This window comes from Diceros bicornis, chromosome 3, assembly GCF_020826845.1.
Source record: "Diceros bicornis minor isolate mBicDic1 chromosome 3, mDicBic1.mat.cur, whole genome shotgun sequence".
Taxonomy (NCBI): domain Eukaryota; kingdom Metazoa; phylum Chordata; class Mammalia; order Perissodactyla; family Rhinocerotidae; genus Diceros; species Diceros bicornis.
In genome coordinates, this window is record NC_080742.1 from 79,659,051 (window position 1) to 79,677,123 (window position 18,073).

The 18,073-nt window shown below is 33.9% G+C and overlaps 1 protein-coding gene across 5 annotated transcripts in view; it reads left to right on the forward strand.

Annotated features, from left to right (window-relative positions):
- MKLN1 (muskelin 1) overlaps positions 1-18,073 on the forward strand; it is a 315,619-nt gene that overhangs the window by 185,397 nt on the left and 112,149 nt on the right. For all 5 annotated transcript variants that reach the window (XM_058530101.1, XM_058530106.1, XM_058530095.1 and 2 more), the window contains one exon: positions 11,274-11,343. In XM_058530101.1, coding sequence (XP_058386084.1) covers positions 11,274-11,343 — 70 coding nt within the window. The remainder of the gene's footprint in view (positions 1-11,273; positions 11,344-18,073) is intronic.

Below are 18,073 nucleotides of genomic sequence, written 5' to 3' on the forward strand. Positions count from 1 at the left end.
TGTTGATGTCTTCTCTTATAATAGTGGATTTGTCTGTTTCTTCTTGCAGTTCTGTCAATTTTTCCCTCAAGTGTTTTGACACTCTTTTTTTGGATGTGGGCACATTGAAGAGTGTTATGTCTTGTTGGAAAATTGACACTTTTTTCATTATGTAATGCCCTTTCTTATCCCTGATGATTTTCCCTGTTCTTAAGTCTTTTGCCTGATATTAATATCACTACTCTAGCTTTCTTTTGAAAGCATAGTATGTTAGATAACATATTTGGGTCTTGTTTTTTTGTCTGCTCCGACGGTCTTTGTATTCCAATTAGTTTATTTAGACCATTCATATTTAAATTGATTATTGATACAGTTGGGTTGATATCTGCCATATTTGTAACTATTTTCTATTCATTGCTCTTGTTCTTTGGTTCTTTTCTTATTTTCTTCTGTTTTTCTGCCTTTTCTGATGAACTTCTTTGAAATGAACATTCAATATGATTTTGTTTTCTCTCTTAGCATATCAATTATACTTCTTTTAAACATGTTTTTTGTGGTTGTCTCAGAGTTTTCAATATACATTTACCCTTAATTAATACATTTACACTACATTTAATCCTTCTCTGGCCCTCTTTATGTAGATCCAAATTTCTGACCTATATCACCTTCCTTCAAACGACTTCTTTTAACATTTATGCAAGGCAGATCTATTGGTGACAGATTTCCTCAGTTTTTGTTTTAGGAAGTGTTTATTTTTCTTTCACTTTTGAAGGATAATTTCACTAGATACAGAATTTTAGGTTGGTGATTTTCTTCTTTCAACACTCTTAAGTATTTCATTCTACTCTTGTTGGTTGTATGATTTCTGGTGAGAAGTCTGAAGTAATTCTTATTTTTGTTCTTGTATAGGTAAGGAGTTTTTCCCACTGCTTTTCCTTCAAGATTTTCTCTTTTTCTTTATTTTTCTGCAGTTTGAATATGGTAATACCGTTGTGTAGATTTTTTGGTATTTATCCTGCCTGGTTTTCCCTGAGCTTCCTGGTCTGTGGTTTGGTGTCGTTAATTTTGGAAAATTTCCCGTCATTATTACTACAAATACTTCTGCTCCTTATTCTCTTTTTTCTTCTTCTGTTATTGCAATTATGTATATGTTATAACTTTTGTAATTTTTTTTCATAGTTATCTTTTTCTTAAAAAAATTTTTATTTCTCTTTCAGTTTGGGAACTTTCTGCTGATATTCTGCAAACTCAGTGATTCTTTCCTCGGTACATTACCCATCTGTCTTACACGTCTGCTTTTTCCATTAGTTCCCTTAGGATATTAATCATAGTTATTTTAAGATTCTTATCTGATAATGCCAAAATCTGAGTCATATTTGAGTTTGGTTCTGATGCTTACTTTGTCTCTTCAGACTGTGTTTTTTCTTGCCTTTTAGGATACTTTTCATTTCTTTGTTGGAAGCCAGCTAAGATCTATTGAGTAATAGGAACTGAGGTAATTAGGCTTTTTAGTTTGAAGTTTTATGTTCGTCAGGTTAGAAGTTGGGCTGTTTAATGTTTGATGTAGCCCTAGACGCCAGAGACTTCATTTTCCTTTACCTTGGTTTTTCTCTCCCTTGTTTTTTTTGGGGGGAGGGGGAGATTTCCCTAAGAACTTCTTCTTAAATAGAGTTTGTATCTTGTAGCTCTCTCAGTGGTGATCTGCTGTTATTATACATTACCCCTGTTGTGGTGGTTAGGTGTGAGGGAGGGGAAGCATTCCCTAATCTTATGATTAAATCCCAGAATTTGCTGGGTCTGAGGCTCTGGACTCTTACTTTCCAAAATGTTTCTTAGCTTTTTTTTTCTCCTCTTATGTGAGAAAGGAGGGCTAAAGGGGGCTGGAGTTGGCTAATTGCCCTTCCCCAGATAGGATAAGGCTCTGGTAAAATAGTTGCCTTTAGAAGGCTAGCTTTTGTTGTGAAGAACACTCTGGATTGTTAACTGATCTAGAAATTTTTTAAAAAAGTTGTGTTAAGGCCGTTTATGTTTATTGATATGTTTGATCTCAATTGTACTCTAATGTTTTGTGGCGTATTTTACACATGTGCACACATATACCACTATGTCATATTTTTTCTTTGGTCTTTTTCTTATTAAACTAAGTTTCTTTTGGCATTTAGGATGATTTGTGATTATGTTTTTTGTTTCTTTTTGTTGTTGTTATTCCCTTCAATCAAGTCTCTTTAATGTAATACTCGTAAGTCTTTCTGAAGAAGTTAGCTAGGAATCTCTTCTTTTCTTCCTTCCCTCTCTCCCAGCATCTAATTTTAAGTGATCTTTTCCTTCTAGGAGTTAATATTTGTGAGGCAGTTAATAAGTCTGTTCTGACTTCCACTTATTCTCTTCCTTCTTCTCCCATTTTTTGATAGATCTATCCTTTCTACATTGTTGCAGAACATATTTACATACTGTTATATCATCCTTATCTTCATGGTTAGTTTTAGTTCTGTAGTTAAGTGTCTTTAGTTCATATGACCAGATTTTATCCTGAAGTTCTTTAAGTCGTTTCTTGGATACGTATTGTTTGTTGTATAGTAGATTTCTTAGGAAGGGCTCAAGACACTTTTACATGTTGTTATCTATGCCTCTAAACTTGAAGGACAGTTTGACTATATATAAAATCCTAGGCCTACATTTTTTTGTGCTTGAGTATCTTAAAATTTTCGTTTCATTGTATTTGGGTATAAAACATAGCTATTATGAAGTTTTTTGACACTACAATTTTCTTTTTCTTTTAAGTGACTTGGTCATTTTACCTGCATGCTCAAATAACTTAAAAAAAGAAAAAAGTCTTTGATAGTTTGTACTAAGAATAGTCTGGGTTGAATTTCCCTAATATACCATGTATTCTTTATAAGTGTAGATTCAGGTCTTATTTTAGGAAGATTTGCTTGCAGCACAGTTTGAAATACCTATCTGATTCCAGTTATATATTTATTGGATCACATACTTACTGTTGCTCTCTTTCGTATCAGTTTCATTATTTTCACTCACTTTCTAATCTGTTTTTTCTGTACTGGGCTTTTTTGAGCTTTAAGTGAAATAGAGACATATAACTTGGAAAAAGTTAACACTGTATTTCATATTTCAGTTGCCCATGTGTTTCACTATAAATTTTTTTAGTCCTAATAGAAGGATTTAATTACTCACAGCCTGGCCTTTGTAGTCTGTGTCTAACAGACTTAATTTAGCTCATTTTTATTACCTTCAGTTTTTGTCCTGCATTGGTAGGAATGAAAATGTACATTTTGAAATTAAATTAACCTTGATGAAAATAGGAAGCCATTTTACTCCTCAACCCATCTCCCTTATCAGTTCTTCTTGACCAGTTCTGTTAGTTATTATTTGCATTTAGCATTTTAAATATATTTTAGAATGGCAGATATTTAACTTAACCCTAGTAGATTAATCTTTATTATTTGAATCATATAGTTTCTATACTGAATTGTGTATAGAATACACTTCTATAACTTTTTTTCTTTGCTTGTCATTTGTTTTTCCAGACAATAGTAAAATGTTAAAATTAGTCATGGAGTACCTAGAAGGGTGTTGTGGTCACATTCTTTTGGTTGCCAAAAACAGAGCCTCCAGGCAACTGGGATTAAAAAGCCATCAATTTCTATTCTCTATTGTTCCCTGGAGTCTCTTCTATTTTATATCTGCTACATTCCTATCTTACTACTGACTGGCTATTCTTTCTCTTGAATCTCTTATTCTTACTTTGCGTATTATTTGTTTCATTGGTTCTGTTGACTTATACATTTTTTTGTCTTTATAATTTTATTTTCATACGGGGCCATCCCATCTCCTGTCATAGGTCACTAGCCAGCCTAGATCAGCTGTCACTGAGGTAGTTGTAAGGGAAACTCACAGGTACAAAACACCACTGCCTATGATTGCTCTTTCAGTGGAGGCTGTGAATGGAATATTTCCCCTTTTAGAAACCAGATAGTGAACTGGTATCATGATTGACATATGTAGTATGAGAAGTTAATGTCTGTTGTTTAGTCCTGAGAGTTAGAAGAAGGAAAAGCTATACCAGTAGTGATGGTAGGTTTTATAGGTTTTTGGGAAATATACAAGGAAGGATAATAAGAACATGTTTTATAGAATGCTACCATAGTGGCTGTTACTGTTGATGAAGGGCTGATGTTAATAGTCACTGCCCTAAACTAGATTCTCATTTGCCTTAGCAGGAAAGTGGAAATGGATTGAGCAAAGGAACATCTGGGAGGGAGAATTAAAAACAATCTACCGTTGACATTAAGTTTTAGGAGATGATGTGTCACTTAAAAATTTTAAGAGGCAATAAGACTTTATTAGTTGCTTCTTTGTCTCCTCCCATGTCTTTAAAAACAAGGAAAAGTTGAGCCTGATTCGATCATCTGATGATAATGTAGTCAGTTTGCCATAAACATGGAAAGTTTGTTATCATCTGAACCATTGTATTTTTAGAGTAATTTACTGTTTATATAAATAATGTTTATTATAAAAATCTGAACAATATGACAAATATAAGAAAATAAGTAAAATCCCTTAATGGTACTTATGCTTCATTTTAGGCTTATGTTTGTGCTTATTCTCTATAATTTGATGTAAATTAGATCATACCATATAAGCTTTTTAATTTAATTGTATACAAATATATATAAATAATAGTTTGGTTTTTTTTTCCACAATAGTATCATACACGCTTCTTTATATCTTACGTTGCAGAAATCCTTCAAATTAGCTGGCTTACATCTGAAGTATTCTTTATTATGGCAGTATAATGTTTGATGATATATATGTTCTGTAATTTATTTAATCATTTCCCTGGTACTACAAAAAATGCTACATTAAACAGACTCATATATCCTTATGTACTGATGATTTTATTTTTATGAGATAGATTCTGAGAGTGCTAGGTGAAAGAATCTGTACATTTAAAATTGTAATAAGTGCTACAAATTGACTTTCCATAAAGGTTGGGGTAATGGAAATATCTGCCTTTTCTTCCTGATTTCCTGATAAGTTGGGATTTAATTTTATCAGTTTGATAGGTGAAAAAGGATATCTTGTGTTAATTTGTTTTCCCCAACACAAACAATACACAAGGATTTAGAGAAATTTTTGTTGTTGTTGTTTACTGGCCATTTTAATGACTCTTCAGTGACATGCATTCTGCTTATTTTCCATTTTGTTGTTCATCTTATTCTCAATTTGAAACAATATTTTGCAGGTTTTAGATATGAATACTTTATTAGTCATATGAGTTGCAACCATTTTTTCCTAAACTATTGCTTGTTTCCTTTCTTTATGATTTTTTTGTTTTGTTTTGTTTTGGTGAGGAAGATTGTCCCTGAGGTAACATCTGTGCCAGTCTTCCTCTATTTTGTGTGTGGGAAGCTGCCACAGCATGGCTTGATGAGCGATGTGTAGGTCTGCACCTGAATCTGAAACCAAGAACCCCAGGCCACACAAGCGGAGTGTGCGATCTTAACCACGAAGCCACCGTGCCAGCCCCTTTTATGATGTTTTTTACAATACAAAATTTAAAAGTTTTTTATAACCAAATAGCTGTTTTTTCTTTAACAGCTTCTGTGTTTCTTGGCAAAAAGATCTAGATCTCTCCAACACTTTCAGTTGTAAATATGGGTCCCTAAATTTTTTTCCAATGATTATTATGTATGTATGTATGTTTAAATCTTTAATTGGGATTAATTTTGTTTATGACATTAGGTAGGGGTTAATTTATTTTCTTCTGATGGATATTCAGTTGTATAAGCATCATTTAAATATGAACTATCATTTCCCACTGAAATAAAATATCTCCCTAATCAAATATTAAATTTCCATCCACACTGGGCTCAATTTCTGGGTTTTTGTTTCTCTGAGCCATTGGTCTGTTCCAATCCCAATTCCTACTGTCCTTAATTTTAGAGTATTTGAAGTGTTTTAAAAACTGATAAAATGATCTCTCACTGTTCTCTCTTTTTTTTTAATTTTCTTGGCTCTTTTTGTACATTTGTTTTTCTATAAAAGCTGTTTTGTATTGTGTACTCGTTAGGTAAAGCTTCCCATACCTTAAATAGTGGGCAATCTGGCAGTTTTTGTCTTGTGGCTTTTGGAGTACCATTTCCTATGTTGTTAGTTCTCTGTGGGTCACCAAGAGACACCTCTCAGCCACCAGTTGTCTTCAGCTAAGAGGGCAAGTACATTCTCATCTTCAGGGGTAAAGAGAACCAACTCTACCAGGTTAGCTCTTCTGAAGCTCTTTTTGGGCCAGGGAGACTAGCAATTTGTCCTAGGAATGCTCATGCAGTTGATGCCTTTCCCTTGGGGAAGGAGGTTCTCATATTTTTTTTAGGGCCAGGCTTTTGTCATGATTCTTAAAATTCTGATTCTGGCCTCTGTCACCTACCGGGCTTGGGAGAGGTACTTAGTAGTTGACCTAGTTTTGGGACTGGAGCTCATCAGGAATATCTTCAAGCTTCCATCTTTCCTAACCCCCTTAGGCTAACCTTACTCTGTGTCCAGTCTGTATTTTATTTCTCTTTTATTTTTATTTCAAATTAGTATAAGCTTTAAGTTACAGGTAATAAATAAGGATTAATACGATAGGCTTTGGTGGATTCACTTTAATTTTTTTCTTTTTAGTGCTATTTATTTGTTCATATTATTATCAAATATTTATGAAGCACTTTCTATGTGGCAGCAGTTAGGCTTGGAGTTAGGCACGTGAGGATGAATATCGCCCAGTGCCTGTCTTCTCAGCAGCATTTTACATAATTTTTCACTTCTTTCTTCTTAAAATACTTTCTTTTTCACTTGATATTCACACTTGCTAGGATTTCATTTTCTTCATCTTTAGCCCTTCTCATTCTCCTTTGCTCAATCTTTCTCTTCTGGACCCCCTAAATGATGGACACCCCCCCCCCCAGCTTGATCAGTCATTCAGCTTCTCTTCTCAAGATCCGTTTCATTCCCTAAGTCATTTCACTTAGTGTCATGGCTTTAAATATTTTAACATTGATATATTGATGTCTATAAAGATAATATATTTTTTTCAGCCTTGGCATGTCCTTTGAATTTCAACCTCATATATCCAACTGCTAAATCTCCAATGGGCTGTTGAATAGGCATTTCAAAATTCACAAGACCACAACATATTATAACTGTTTGGCCCCTTTGACTTTGCATTTAGTGGTCCGTCTGCTCTTTTTCAGATTATGACACGGTAGCTCCCTCACGTCGTACAGGTCTGTTTCTCTCCTACTTCGCTTTATTTTTCTTCGTAGTACCGCTATTCCTTGCCACCACCTTGACGTTATATAGATGTTTATTTATTAATTTTCCAGGTGCTGAGAGATGTTAATATCCTCCTACTATTTTTATCAGTTTCTTCTCATTTCTTCTCATATTTCTTTACTCATATTCTCAAAAGCTTTATTTTTGCTTCTGTTTAATTCATTAAGACTCAAAAATTATATTATCATTGTGGCTTGAACTCGGTCTAGTTATTGTTTTCACTCAGTTAATACTTTTTTCTTTAAATTTCCCCTGGTTTTACAAAGATTGCGTCTGCCTTATATAACTTTTATCTATCAAGAGTCACTTGTTATTGTGTGTGTGCCTTCATGTAGATGGTTATGTTTCTACCCAATCCAAAGGATATTCTACTATCTTATTTTAGGCCATTTATAAATATGGCTGTAATAGATGCTTGGTGTTGGTATTGTCATTTTACTTTAAATTTTCTGTTTTTAATGTTTTCTGCTTTTATTTAATTTTTATTTTCTGCTTTTTGCTGTATGGTTTTTTTTGTTGTTGATATTCTGCTCAAATAATTTAGAAGGTATGTGGTATGTTTTTAGTTTAATCTTGCTTAATTCTAAACTTTAAATAGTATTCTTAAATCTCTTTTTTCTTTTTATCAATTTCAGAAACATTATTCTTAGGAGCTATGAAAGATGATGGAATTAGCTCACTTACATGTTATCTGATCTTCCCCTCCCTAAATTCATTATACTTTGTGATTTTTGTAGTCCCAATTTATTATAGTTGTAATATATTAGGTTTTCTTTAACGGTTTATAACATTCATGTCAGAGTGATTTTTTTTTTAAAATGCTAGTTTTTTAGCTTTGGCTTTTAATTGTACTGCAATCTTTTTATACAGAATTCTTATCTTTATCCTGTGTTTTGTAATTCATTCTTTAAAAAAAGGCACACCTTTTTTTCTGAGTATGAAAGCAATGTGTTAATTTTAGAAAATTTGAAAAGTACAAAAAAGTACAAAGAAGGAAAGACGTCACTATAATCTCGCCATTGAGAGCTACATTAACAATTTAGTATATATTCTTTGTCTTTTCTCCCCACGCATGAATATTTTTATTGTTTACAACAGTTGGTTCATCATATATATACTGTAAACTACTTTGTCCCTCCACTTACTGTGTAGTGAACATTTTCCAACGACAGTGAAGTCAGGCTATAGAATACATCATGGTTACATAGTATTCAGTAACAGGTCATAATTTGTTTAACGAATCCCCTATTTTTGGACAATTAGGTTGTTTATAGTTTGCTATTGTAAATGTGCTGTGATGAATGTGGATGATTTACATCCCCTAGATTATTTTTTAGGTTAAGTTCCAAGAAGTAGAATAATTCTGAGGCTGTGTAGTGTGGTGATTAAGAGTGTTGGCTTTGGAGTCAGATTGCCTAAGGTTCAAATCCTTACTTTTTAGTTGTGTGTTTTTAGGCAAATTTATCTCTCTCAGTTTCTTAATCTGTACATTGAAGATAACAGTTTATATATGGAAAGCTCTTAGAACAGTGTCTGGAATGTCTAAAAGCTCAGAAATGTTAGATGCTACCATTGTCATTGTTGTCATCATCATCATTTTTTTTTTTTTTTTGTGAGGAAGATTGGCCCTGAGCTAACATCTGCCAATCCTCCTCTTTTTGCTGAGGAAGACTGGCCCTGGGCTAACATCCATGCCCATCCTCCTCCACTTTATATGGGACGCCTGCCACAGCATGGCCTGACAAGCGGTGCGTCGGTGCGCGCCGAGGATCCGAACCAGCGAACCCCGGGCCGCCGCAGCAGAGCGTGCACTTAACCGCTTGCACCATCGGGCTGGCCCCAATCATCATCATTTTTATTTAATATGCACATTTGAAATGTTTTTGATATGTATTATATTAAAATTCTCTCTTGAAGAGTTGTATCACTTTGCATTTCTCCAGCAACATATGAGAGTGCCATTTTACCAGCTCCGGCCAACAACTGAGGTTATGCTTAAAATGTGTTTTTTTTTGAGGGTGTGGGCCCCTCAAATTCACATTTTAATTTATTTTTTGTGTTTTACATTGCCTATATTTTTCTGGTTGGTTGTTTGCCTTCTAATTTTTTTTGAAGTCATTTTATATATTAATGTTTTACCTTTGTGAGATGTGTATGTAAAGGCAATTCTTTTCCTTATCGTTCTGCTTTTTAAAAAAAATTCATTCACACATCTATTTGACATTTATTAAGTACTTTCTCTGTGCCAGGTATAGATGTAACTTTTTAAAAATATTCTTCTTATTTTGAATAATTTTAGATTTACAGAAAAGTTACAGAGATAGTACAGAGTTCCCATATGCCCCTCACCTAGTTTCTCCTATTGCTAATGTCTTACATTACCCTGGTACATTTGTCACAACTAAGATACCAACCTTGATACATTATTATTACTTAAACTCCACATTTTATTTGGATTTCACTAGTTTTCCCATTAATGTCCTCTTTCTGATTCAGGATTCCATCCAAGATACCATCACTTTTAGTTGTCATGGCTCCTTACTCTCCTCTGGTCTGTGACAGTTTTTCAGTCTTTTCTTGTTTTTCATTCTATTGAGAGTTTTGAGGAGTACTGATCATGTTTTTTGTTGAATGTTCCTCAATTTGAGTTTGTCTCATATTTTTCTTATGGTTAAACTGGGGCTTTTTGTATTATTATGGACTCGTGGATATTTGTTTTATACTTTCGGTTATAATCTAATATTACATTATTTTGTTTAAATTATTTCAGCTTTGGCCATTCAATTCTTTCATTCTTTCATGTTGGCTCCTCTGTCCCTTTGACATGTCCCTGTTCTTTTGTGGTTTTTTTGAGCACTACAAGATGGTCCAGGTTTATCTTTTGAATTGCCTGCCCTAACCCTAGAATCAGCCACTTCCCCAAGAATCCCTGTTCCCTTTTATTGAACTATGGTATGTAGAAACCAAGCTCTGGGTGCTGGGTGTGCTCACTGGTACTGGAGTGTCACTGCTTCTAGTCCCTGTTAGTGAACAAAGCTAGGAATACTATTTGTGAACAAAGCTAGGAATACTATTTGTGTGTGTGTGAATGCACACACACTTATCTATAATTACTTCTGAATCTATTTATCTGTGTCTATCTTAAGCTAAACATGAATTTGTACTGATGGCTCTGGCTCTCATTCAGTACCACTGAGTTCATTCTAACCTCCTTCCCCTTGTTTTTCTATAACTTTCCACTCCAAATTGAGAAGCTTGGCTCCCACCATTTACCGTCCATTTACTTATTTGTTCAACCCCAGTATACATGTAAAGTGTTTTAGAATTAACCTGTATCCATGTGAAGAACAACTTTACCAAATAAAGTACAGGATTTATGTATGGTTTCATTTGTCTTTACCCTTACAGTTTCCAGTGAAAGCACCATCTTCCAAAGTTACTTGTGTCTGTTCCCTTTTTCACCCACAATTGTGCTTTTGATGCTGGGTTTAAAAGACCATGTTGATCCAAAGATTGATTATATACATATACTATATATATTTATGTATGTATTATATATAATGTTATATAAAACACATGTATAATATACATATATATAATATATAACAATATAATATAATTATATGTAATATGTATATTTGGTATTTTATTTTATTATAGGTATTTTATTGCTTTGTTTTTACCTAAAATTTACAATTCATTTGGTCACTTGGTATGAAGTAGAGCTATATTTTTCTTGCTTTTCTCAATTGTTTGAAATGCTACCTTTATCATATTTTAAAATCTTATATGTACTACATGTTTTCTGTGTTTTTTATTCTGTTTCATTTTCTCTTCTTGTTCAAGTTCCAGACATTATATAACTTTATAATTTCAGCATCTGATAGATTATCCCTCTTTTTGTGTATTCATGTTCACATATTCTTAAATTAATTGTTATAATTTCCTTTTCTCTATTTCAGGAACATTTTAGTGGATAAACCAAATGACCAATCTTCAAGGTGGTCTTCAGAGAGCAACTATCCTCCCCAGGTAAGATTATGTGTAGCTCCTGATACCATTTAGAAGTCAAAATTTAAATAGGCACTTAATTGATATCAGTTACCTGGAATCCATTAATAGTTTATTCAGTCTTTGAAATTGTGAGGTAAATTTTTATTTCTTCTTTTTTTGTTTGTTTAAATTTTGGAAGAATTTTTATTTCATAGGCAAATGCAGTGTTGGATTTGATGAAACATAGACTTTTTACTTCTGTCTACCAGAACATTTAAAATCTAATTTGTATTTTTTCTGGATTACTAATGATGCAGAAGTAAGTGTTTTAATACCTTTTGAGGAAAATGTTAACTAAAAAGAACAAGTTAAGGTGCTGTTACTGTTCTGAGCAGTAACTTATCTGAGTACTGATCTGAGCAGAGGTTGTGACTTCTGCACTTTAATTCAAGTCATTCTGTAAATGTTTAAGGAAATGTTAGTAAATTGAACTTTGACTCAGTGACTGAATGACTGCCTTTTAGGGAAAATAAACTTAGTATATTTTGTTATTTTACTAAAGTAATATATTTAGTTGACATCAGGACCAGGAGCTAAAATCTTTCCTTGACGAGTGGTGTCTGAGGTCATCTGAATTTAAAAATAATCCTTCTTTCAGTTATACACTTTCAGCCTTAACACTTATTATGTTCATATCCTTGAGAAAATTAATGCTCTGATGGGTAGAGCAGGTGGGTAAAGAAAACTTACTTTATTTTTTATTCTAGTGTAGTTCTTGGCAACCTGGTCTCTGTACTTATTTTTCCTTTTATATTGGTTTCTTACTATTTGCATACCTTTTTGGATCACCTGGTGTTTAAATGTTTCATTGCAAAATATACATCCAAAGAATATACATTCACAACTTATATGTACAGTAGTTCCCCCTAATCCATGGTTTTGCTTTCCATGGTTTCAGTTACCCATGGTCATCTGCAGTCCAAAAATATTAAATGGAAAATTCCAGAAGTAAATAATTCATAAGTTTTAAATTGTTTGCCATTCTGAGTAGCTTGATGAAATCTCGCACCATCCCGCCCAGGATGTGAATCATCGGTTTGTCCAGCATATCCACACTGTGTATGCTACTGCCCATTAGTTACTTAGTAGCCCTCTCAGTTTTCAGATTGACTGTTGCAGTATCGCAGTGCTTGTGTTCAAGTAACCCTCATTTCACTTAATAATGGCCTGAAAGTGCAAGAGTAGTGATGCTGGCAATTCAGATATGCCAAAGAGAAGCTGTAAAGTGCTTCCTTTAAGTGAAAAAGTGAAAGTTCTTGACTTAATAAGGAAAGAAAAAAAATTGTATGCTGTGGTTGCTAAGATCTATGATAAGAACAAATCTATCTGTGAAATTGTGAAGAAGGAAAAAGAAATATGTGCTAGTTTTGCTGTTGCACCATAAGTATGTATGTATAGGAAAAAAACATACTATATATAGGGTTCAGTACTATCTATGGTTTCAGGCATCCACTGGGGGATCTTTTGCTATTATGAACAGGGTGCTATGATCGTTCTTGTATGTTGTCTCCTAAAACACATGTACAAGAGTTTCTTTAGGGTATATACCTTGGAGTATAATTGCTGGATCATAGGGTATGTGTATGTTCAACTGTAATGCAAAACTGTTTTACAAAATGGCTGTATAATTTATACTCTCACTGGCAGTGTATGAAAGTTGCTGTGCATTGTATTCATTCTCCTTATCACTTCTATGGTTGATTTTTAGATTTTGCCAGTCTGGTGGATCTTTCATTGTAACTCACAGAGTTAGGTTCCAGTGAACCTCTGGTCACAACATTTTTGTCAACCAGTCAATATATAATCTTGCTTTATGTGTATTTCTGTTTAAAGACACCTTATTTTATATATGTTGTGTATTCATTAGCATTGAACTCATAGCCGGTAGTACAATAACTCATGCCTAGCACACATATTTTCTCCATAAGGCACAGGGCCTTCTTGCATTTAGAAACTCTAAACAGCATTCAGCACTATGCGTGGGGACCGTTTTAGACAGCAAAATCACCAATAGTAAGCACAGAAATATTAAAAAAGTGCCACCAAATAGAGCATGAAAAGGATACTTGTTTATAATCTGAGAGCTAAAACAAGAAGGCATAGTGTCCCTTGTTTCACCTCAGCTGAGAGAGTGTGCATCAGGCAACTCAAATTTTTTGCTGCTCTGTACGTGTCTGGGAATGACTGAGAAAGTGCTGTGAGTATTGATTTTAGTGTTAAAAATAAATTTTAGTAAGTAGTCGAATTTGCAAATATGGAATCCATGAATAATGAGGAGCGACTCTACTGTAACTTACAATTCATTTACCATGTCTTAAAACAGGTCTGGGAATCAGAAAGAAAGGAAAAGAAGACTCTGAAAAATCAAAATCGTTGTGGTGAAATTTTAGGGCCTGAGGGCCTTTCCTAGAATCTACTTTTGATATAATGTTATTCTATTTGGTTAATTATTTCTTCAGGTTTCAACAACTGGAAGCAACTTTGTGCATGGTGGGGCATAGCTGTAAAAGATAGGCACATTAACAGCAAGCTGACAACTGACAAAGTGTCATGAGGGAGAAGACAAAAAAGTTTAAGTAACAAATAGAAAAACAAAAGTATAACATTTAGGGGGTTTTAGTGTAAGGGTAGGTAATACTGTATATTTCAACAGCCTCTAGGATAATGTTGTCTAATAAACTTTCTGCAGTGATGAAAATAATTCTATAATCTGCACTGTATGATATGGTAGCTGCTAGCCACAGCTGACTATTGAGCCCTTGAAAGGAAGCTAGTCTAACTGAGGAATGCAATTTTAATTTTTTAAATTTATTTATTTATTTATTTTCCCCCAAAGCCCCAGTAGATAGTTGTATGTCATAGCTGCACATCCGTCTAGTTGCTGTATGTGTGATGCGGCCTCAGCATGGCTGGAGAAGCGGTGCGTCGCTGCGCGCCCGGGATCCGAACCTGGGCCGCCGGCAGCGGAGCGTGCGCACTTAACCGCTAAGCCACGGGGCCGGCCCTGCAATTTTAAATTTTACGTAATTTTAATTAATTTAGGTTAAATAGCCCCAGGTGGCTAGTGGCTATGTATTAGACTCCACAGGTCTAAGGTGTCACTGTTGTTAGGATATACTGTTTGATGCTCACAGTGCTTGACTCTGTCCGTAAGAAATTTTAATTATTTTTAGTATATGCAGTTTAAGCAGATAAGGAAGTTAATGGTACAGTTTATCTAGAGAGGGGTGGAAATCAAACTCGAAGCCTCACAGCTACTTCTTTCCTTTCCTGGAATGAGGAAGGACTATAGGTGTATGCATGGGTGCTAGGATGTATGATGTGTTTTGAGAATGGCACCCCAGAGTTAATGAACCCTAAACACCCCTCTCTAAAGCTCATGTTGGGGTATGAGTAAGGTAGGTAGAAATACAAATATTTTTCTTTTAATGTATATCTATTATTTATTCAAATTACTACTAGATTGTCAGGACATAAATACTTATTAAGTTGTTTGGACCTGACTACTTAATGAATGAAACTGTTAATATTTCTTTTGGCCTTGGATGCTGTATTAGTCATCTATTGCTGTGTAACAAATTACCCCAAAACTTATCAGTTAAAAACAACAAGCATTTGTTATTTCACACTGTTACTGAGGGTTAGGAATCAGAGAGTGGCTTAGCTGGGTGGTTCTGGCTCAGGAAATAAAAAGAATACCTAACGGCTGGCCTGGTGGCGTAGTAGTTAAGTTTGCACACTCTGCTTCTGTGGCCCAGGGTTTGCAGGTCGGATCCCTGGTGTGGACCTATGCAGCACTCATCAAGCCATGCTGTGGTGGCATCCCATATATAATATAGAGGAAGAGGGGCACAGATGTTAGCTCAGGGCCAATCATCCTCAAGAACAACAGCAAAAAAGAATATCTAGGGGAATGCTAGAATATATTTTTCATAGACTGTTGTCAGCCATTTAAATAAAATGAACTTGCTTCATACCAGTTGACTTGGAGGGGTTTCCACTGTAAAAAGAGAAAAGTAAGATGCAGAGAAGCGTCTACAATAAGATCCTACTATTGTTACCTGAATAGTGACTCTCCCTCCCTCACCAATATGTATGTGTGTACATAGTATATTTGTATTTGATGCAATGAGCCCAGATAAATGTTTGAAAGGATACACATCTGGTTGTTGGCGTTGGTTATTTAAGAGGAGGAGATGCAGGAGGAAAAAGAGAAAACAATTATTTTTAAAAGTTATTCCCATTAAAAAAAACATGTATGATATTCCACTTATGTAAAGTATGTGTCTGTGTATAGACAGTTAAACTGAGTTATCATCAAAATGTTGGTAGTGGTTATATCAGGATGATGGAATTCAGGTGATTTTTAATTTCTCTTAAATTTCGTGCTTACACTTTTATCTCTTTTTTGATCCTCATTTTCAATTAGTATTTATAATTTGTATAAGCAGAAAAAAATTAAAACCATTTTCATTGTGGTAGAGAGCAGATATTTTGAGACCTAATGAGAAAACAGTGCTGTTAATTCTGGATCATCTGTACTGGTAGGGACTAAAAGTAGCATGAATGAAAACCCCATAAATACTTTGAGATAATAATTTTACCCTTCTCCCTCATCAAATATGTTTTATAGGAGTTATTGATACTGCCATGGAAAACATGTCTTTCAAGGTGACTGGCAAATATGCTAGCGTTGGTTAAAATGAACAGGGAGTTACAGATGTCTTGATTATTGCTTTAAGAAAGATTAGATCGTAACTCTTCTACAGTTATAAGCTCCTTCCGAGATAGTTTAAGTAAAAGTATGATGTTAGGTAATATTCTTTGCTTTTTGGGTCCAGAGAGGGCAGTTCAAGTTGTTTAACAAACAGCAAGCATTCTGCTTTTCTATAATCTAAGAAGGTCAAGGAAACTTTAGTGATTATTTAATATAGTTGGTGTGTGTGCATGGGGGTGTGTTTTAGCTTTTGTAATACTCTCAGGTTATTCTTTCTCTGTTTGATGAACCATAACACGAATATTATAGGAATAGAAGTTACTTGCCAAGTGAGGAAGGAAATAGAAAATATGTGCATTTCAATGTAATATCTATCTGTGGAACCAGGATACCAGTAAACTTACGAAGTTTCTTTATTGTATTTTGTCCAGGTTTGTGTAAGAGCATTGTATGTGTTTTATAATACATTTTTAATTAATATAATTTACATTTAGTGAAATGCGTGGACCTTAATTGTACAGTATCCATTTTGAAAAATGCATACACCAATATAATTCACACTCCTATCAAGATATAAAATGTTTCCATCACGTCAGAAAGATCCTTTCTGTCCCTTACCAGTGAGTCCTTAACTCTCTTACGCTCCATCCAGAGGCAACAACCGTTTGGGTTTCTTTTGCTGTAGATTAGTTTTGCTAGTTCTAAAATTTAATATAAATGGAGTCATGGAGTGCATATATATATATACTCTTTTATATATGGCTTTTTATGCTCAGAATGTTTTTGCTGTTTATACATGTTGTTGCATTCATTAATATTTCTTTTCATTACAGAATACCATTCTGTTCTATATCGGATATACCACAATTTGTTTATCCATTCTCTTGTTTATGGACATTTGCATCGTATAGTTTTTGGTGATTATGAGTAAAGCTTGTATAAACGTTCTTTTATAAGATTTTTTAAATAATACATATTTTTGATTGTTTTGGGTAAATATCTAGAGGTAGAATTGCTGCATCATAAGGTAGAGATACATTACTTTATTTGAACTTATCAGACTGCTAGTTGCTTCACAGCCTAACCAACATTTGTCATTGAAACCCATTTTAATTTTAGTGATTATTGTTGGTGTGAAGTGGTTTTAATTTATAATTACCTGATGACTAATGATATTAAGCACTTTTTTCTATTTGCTTATTGGCTGTTCATTTATTATTTTTGTGAATTCTTTCACTCATTTAAAAAAATGGGATTGTTTGCTTTTTTGTTACTGAGTTGTAAAAGTTGTTTATATGTATTCTGGATATAAGTTCTTTGTTAGTTATGTATTATAAATATTTACTCCCAGTCTATGGCTTGCTTATTCATTTTCTTAACACTGACTTCTATTATTTTTTAAACAGCTTTTAAGGTATAATTGATGTACAACAAACTTAGTATTTTTAGTGTGCAATTTGATAAGTTTTCACATATGTGTTCACCCTTGAAAACACCACCACATTTAAAATACTAAGCATATCTCTTACCCCAAAAGTTTCCTATGTCTCCCTTTAATCCCTCCTACCTACCTCCATCCTTCATCTCTAGGTAACAGCTGTTCTTTAACTATAGATTCATTTGCATTTTCTAGGAGTTTATATAAATGAAGAAATATAGTATGCATTTTTGTGTCTGACTTATTTCACTCGAAGTGATTATTTTGAGATTCATCCATGTTGTAGTTTGCATCAATAATTTATCCATTTTTGTTGCCTAGCTGAATTCTCTTGTATGAACATATCACAGTTAGTTTATCCACTTACCTGTTGAGGGACATTGGATTGTTTTCTAGGTTTTTGGCAACTGCAAATAAAGATACATTGAAACTTAATGTACAAGTCTTTGTGGTTTTAATTTGCATTTTTAAAATGATTAGTGATATTGACCATTTTTTCACATGCTTGTTTGCCTCTCTAAATGTTCTTTGGGGAAGCGTCTGTTCAAAAGGTT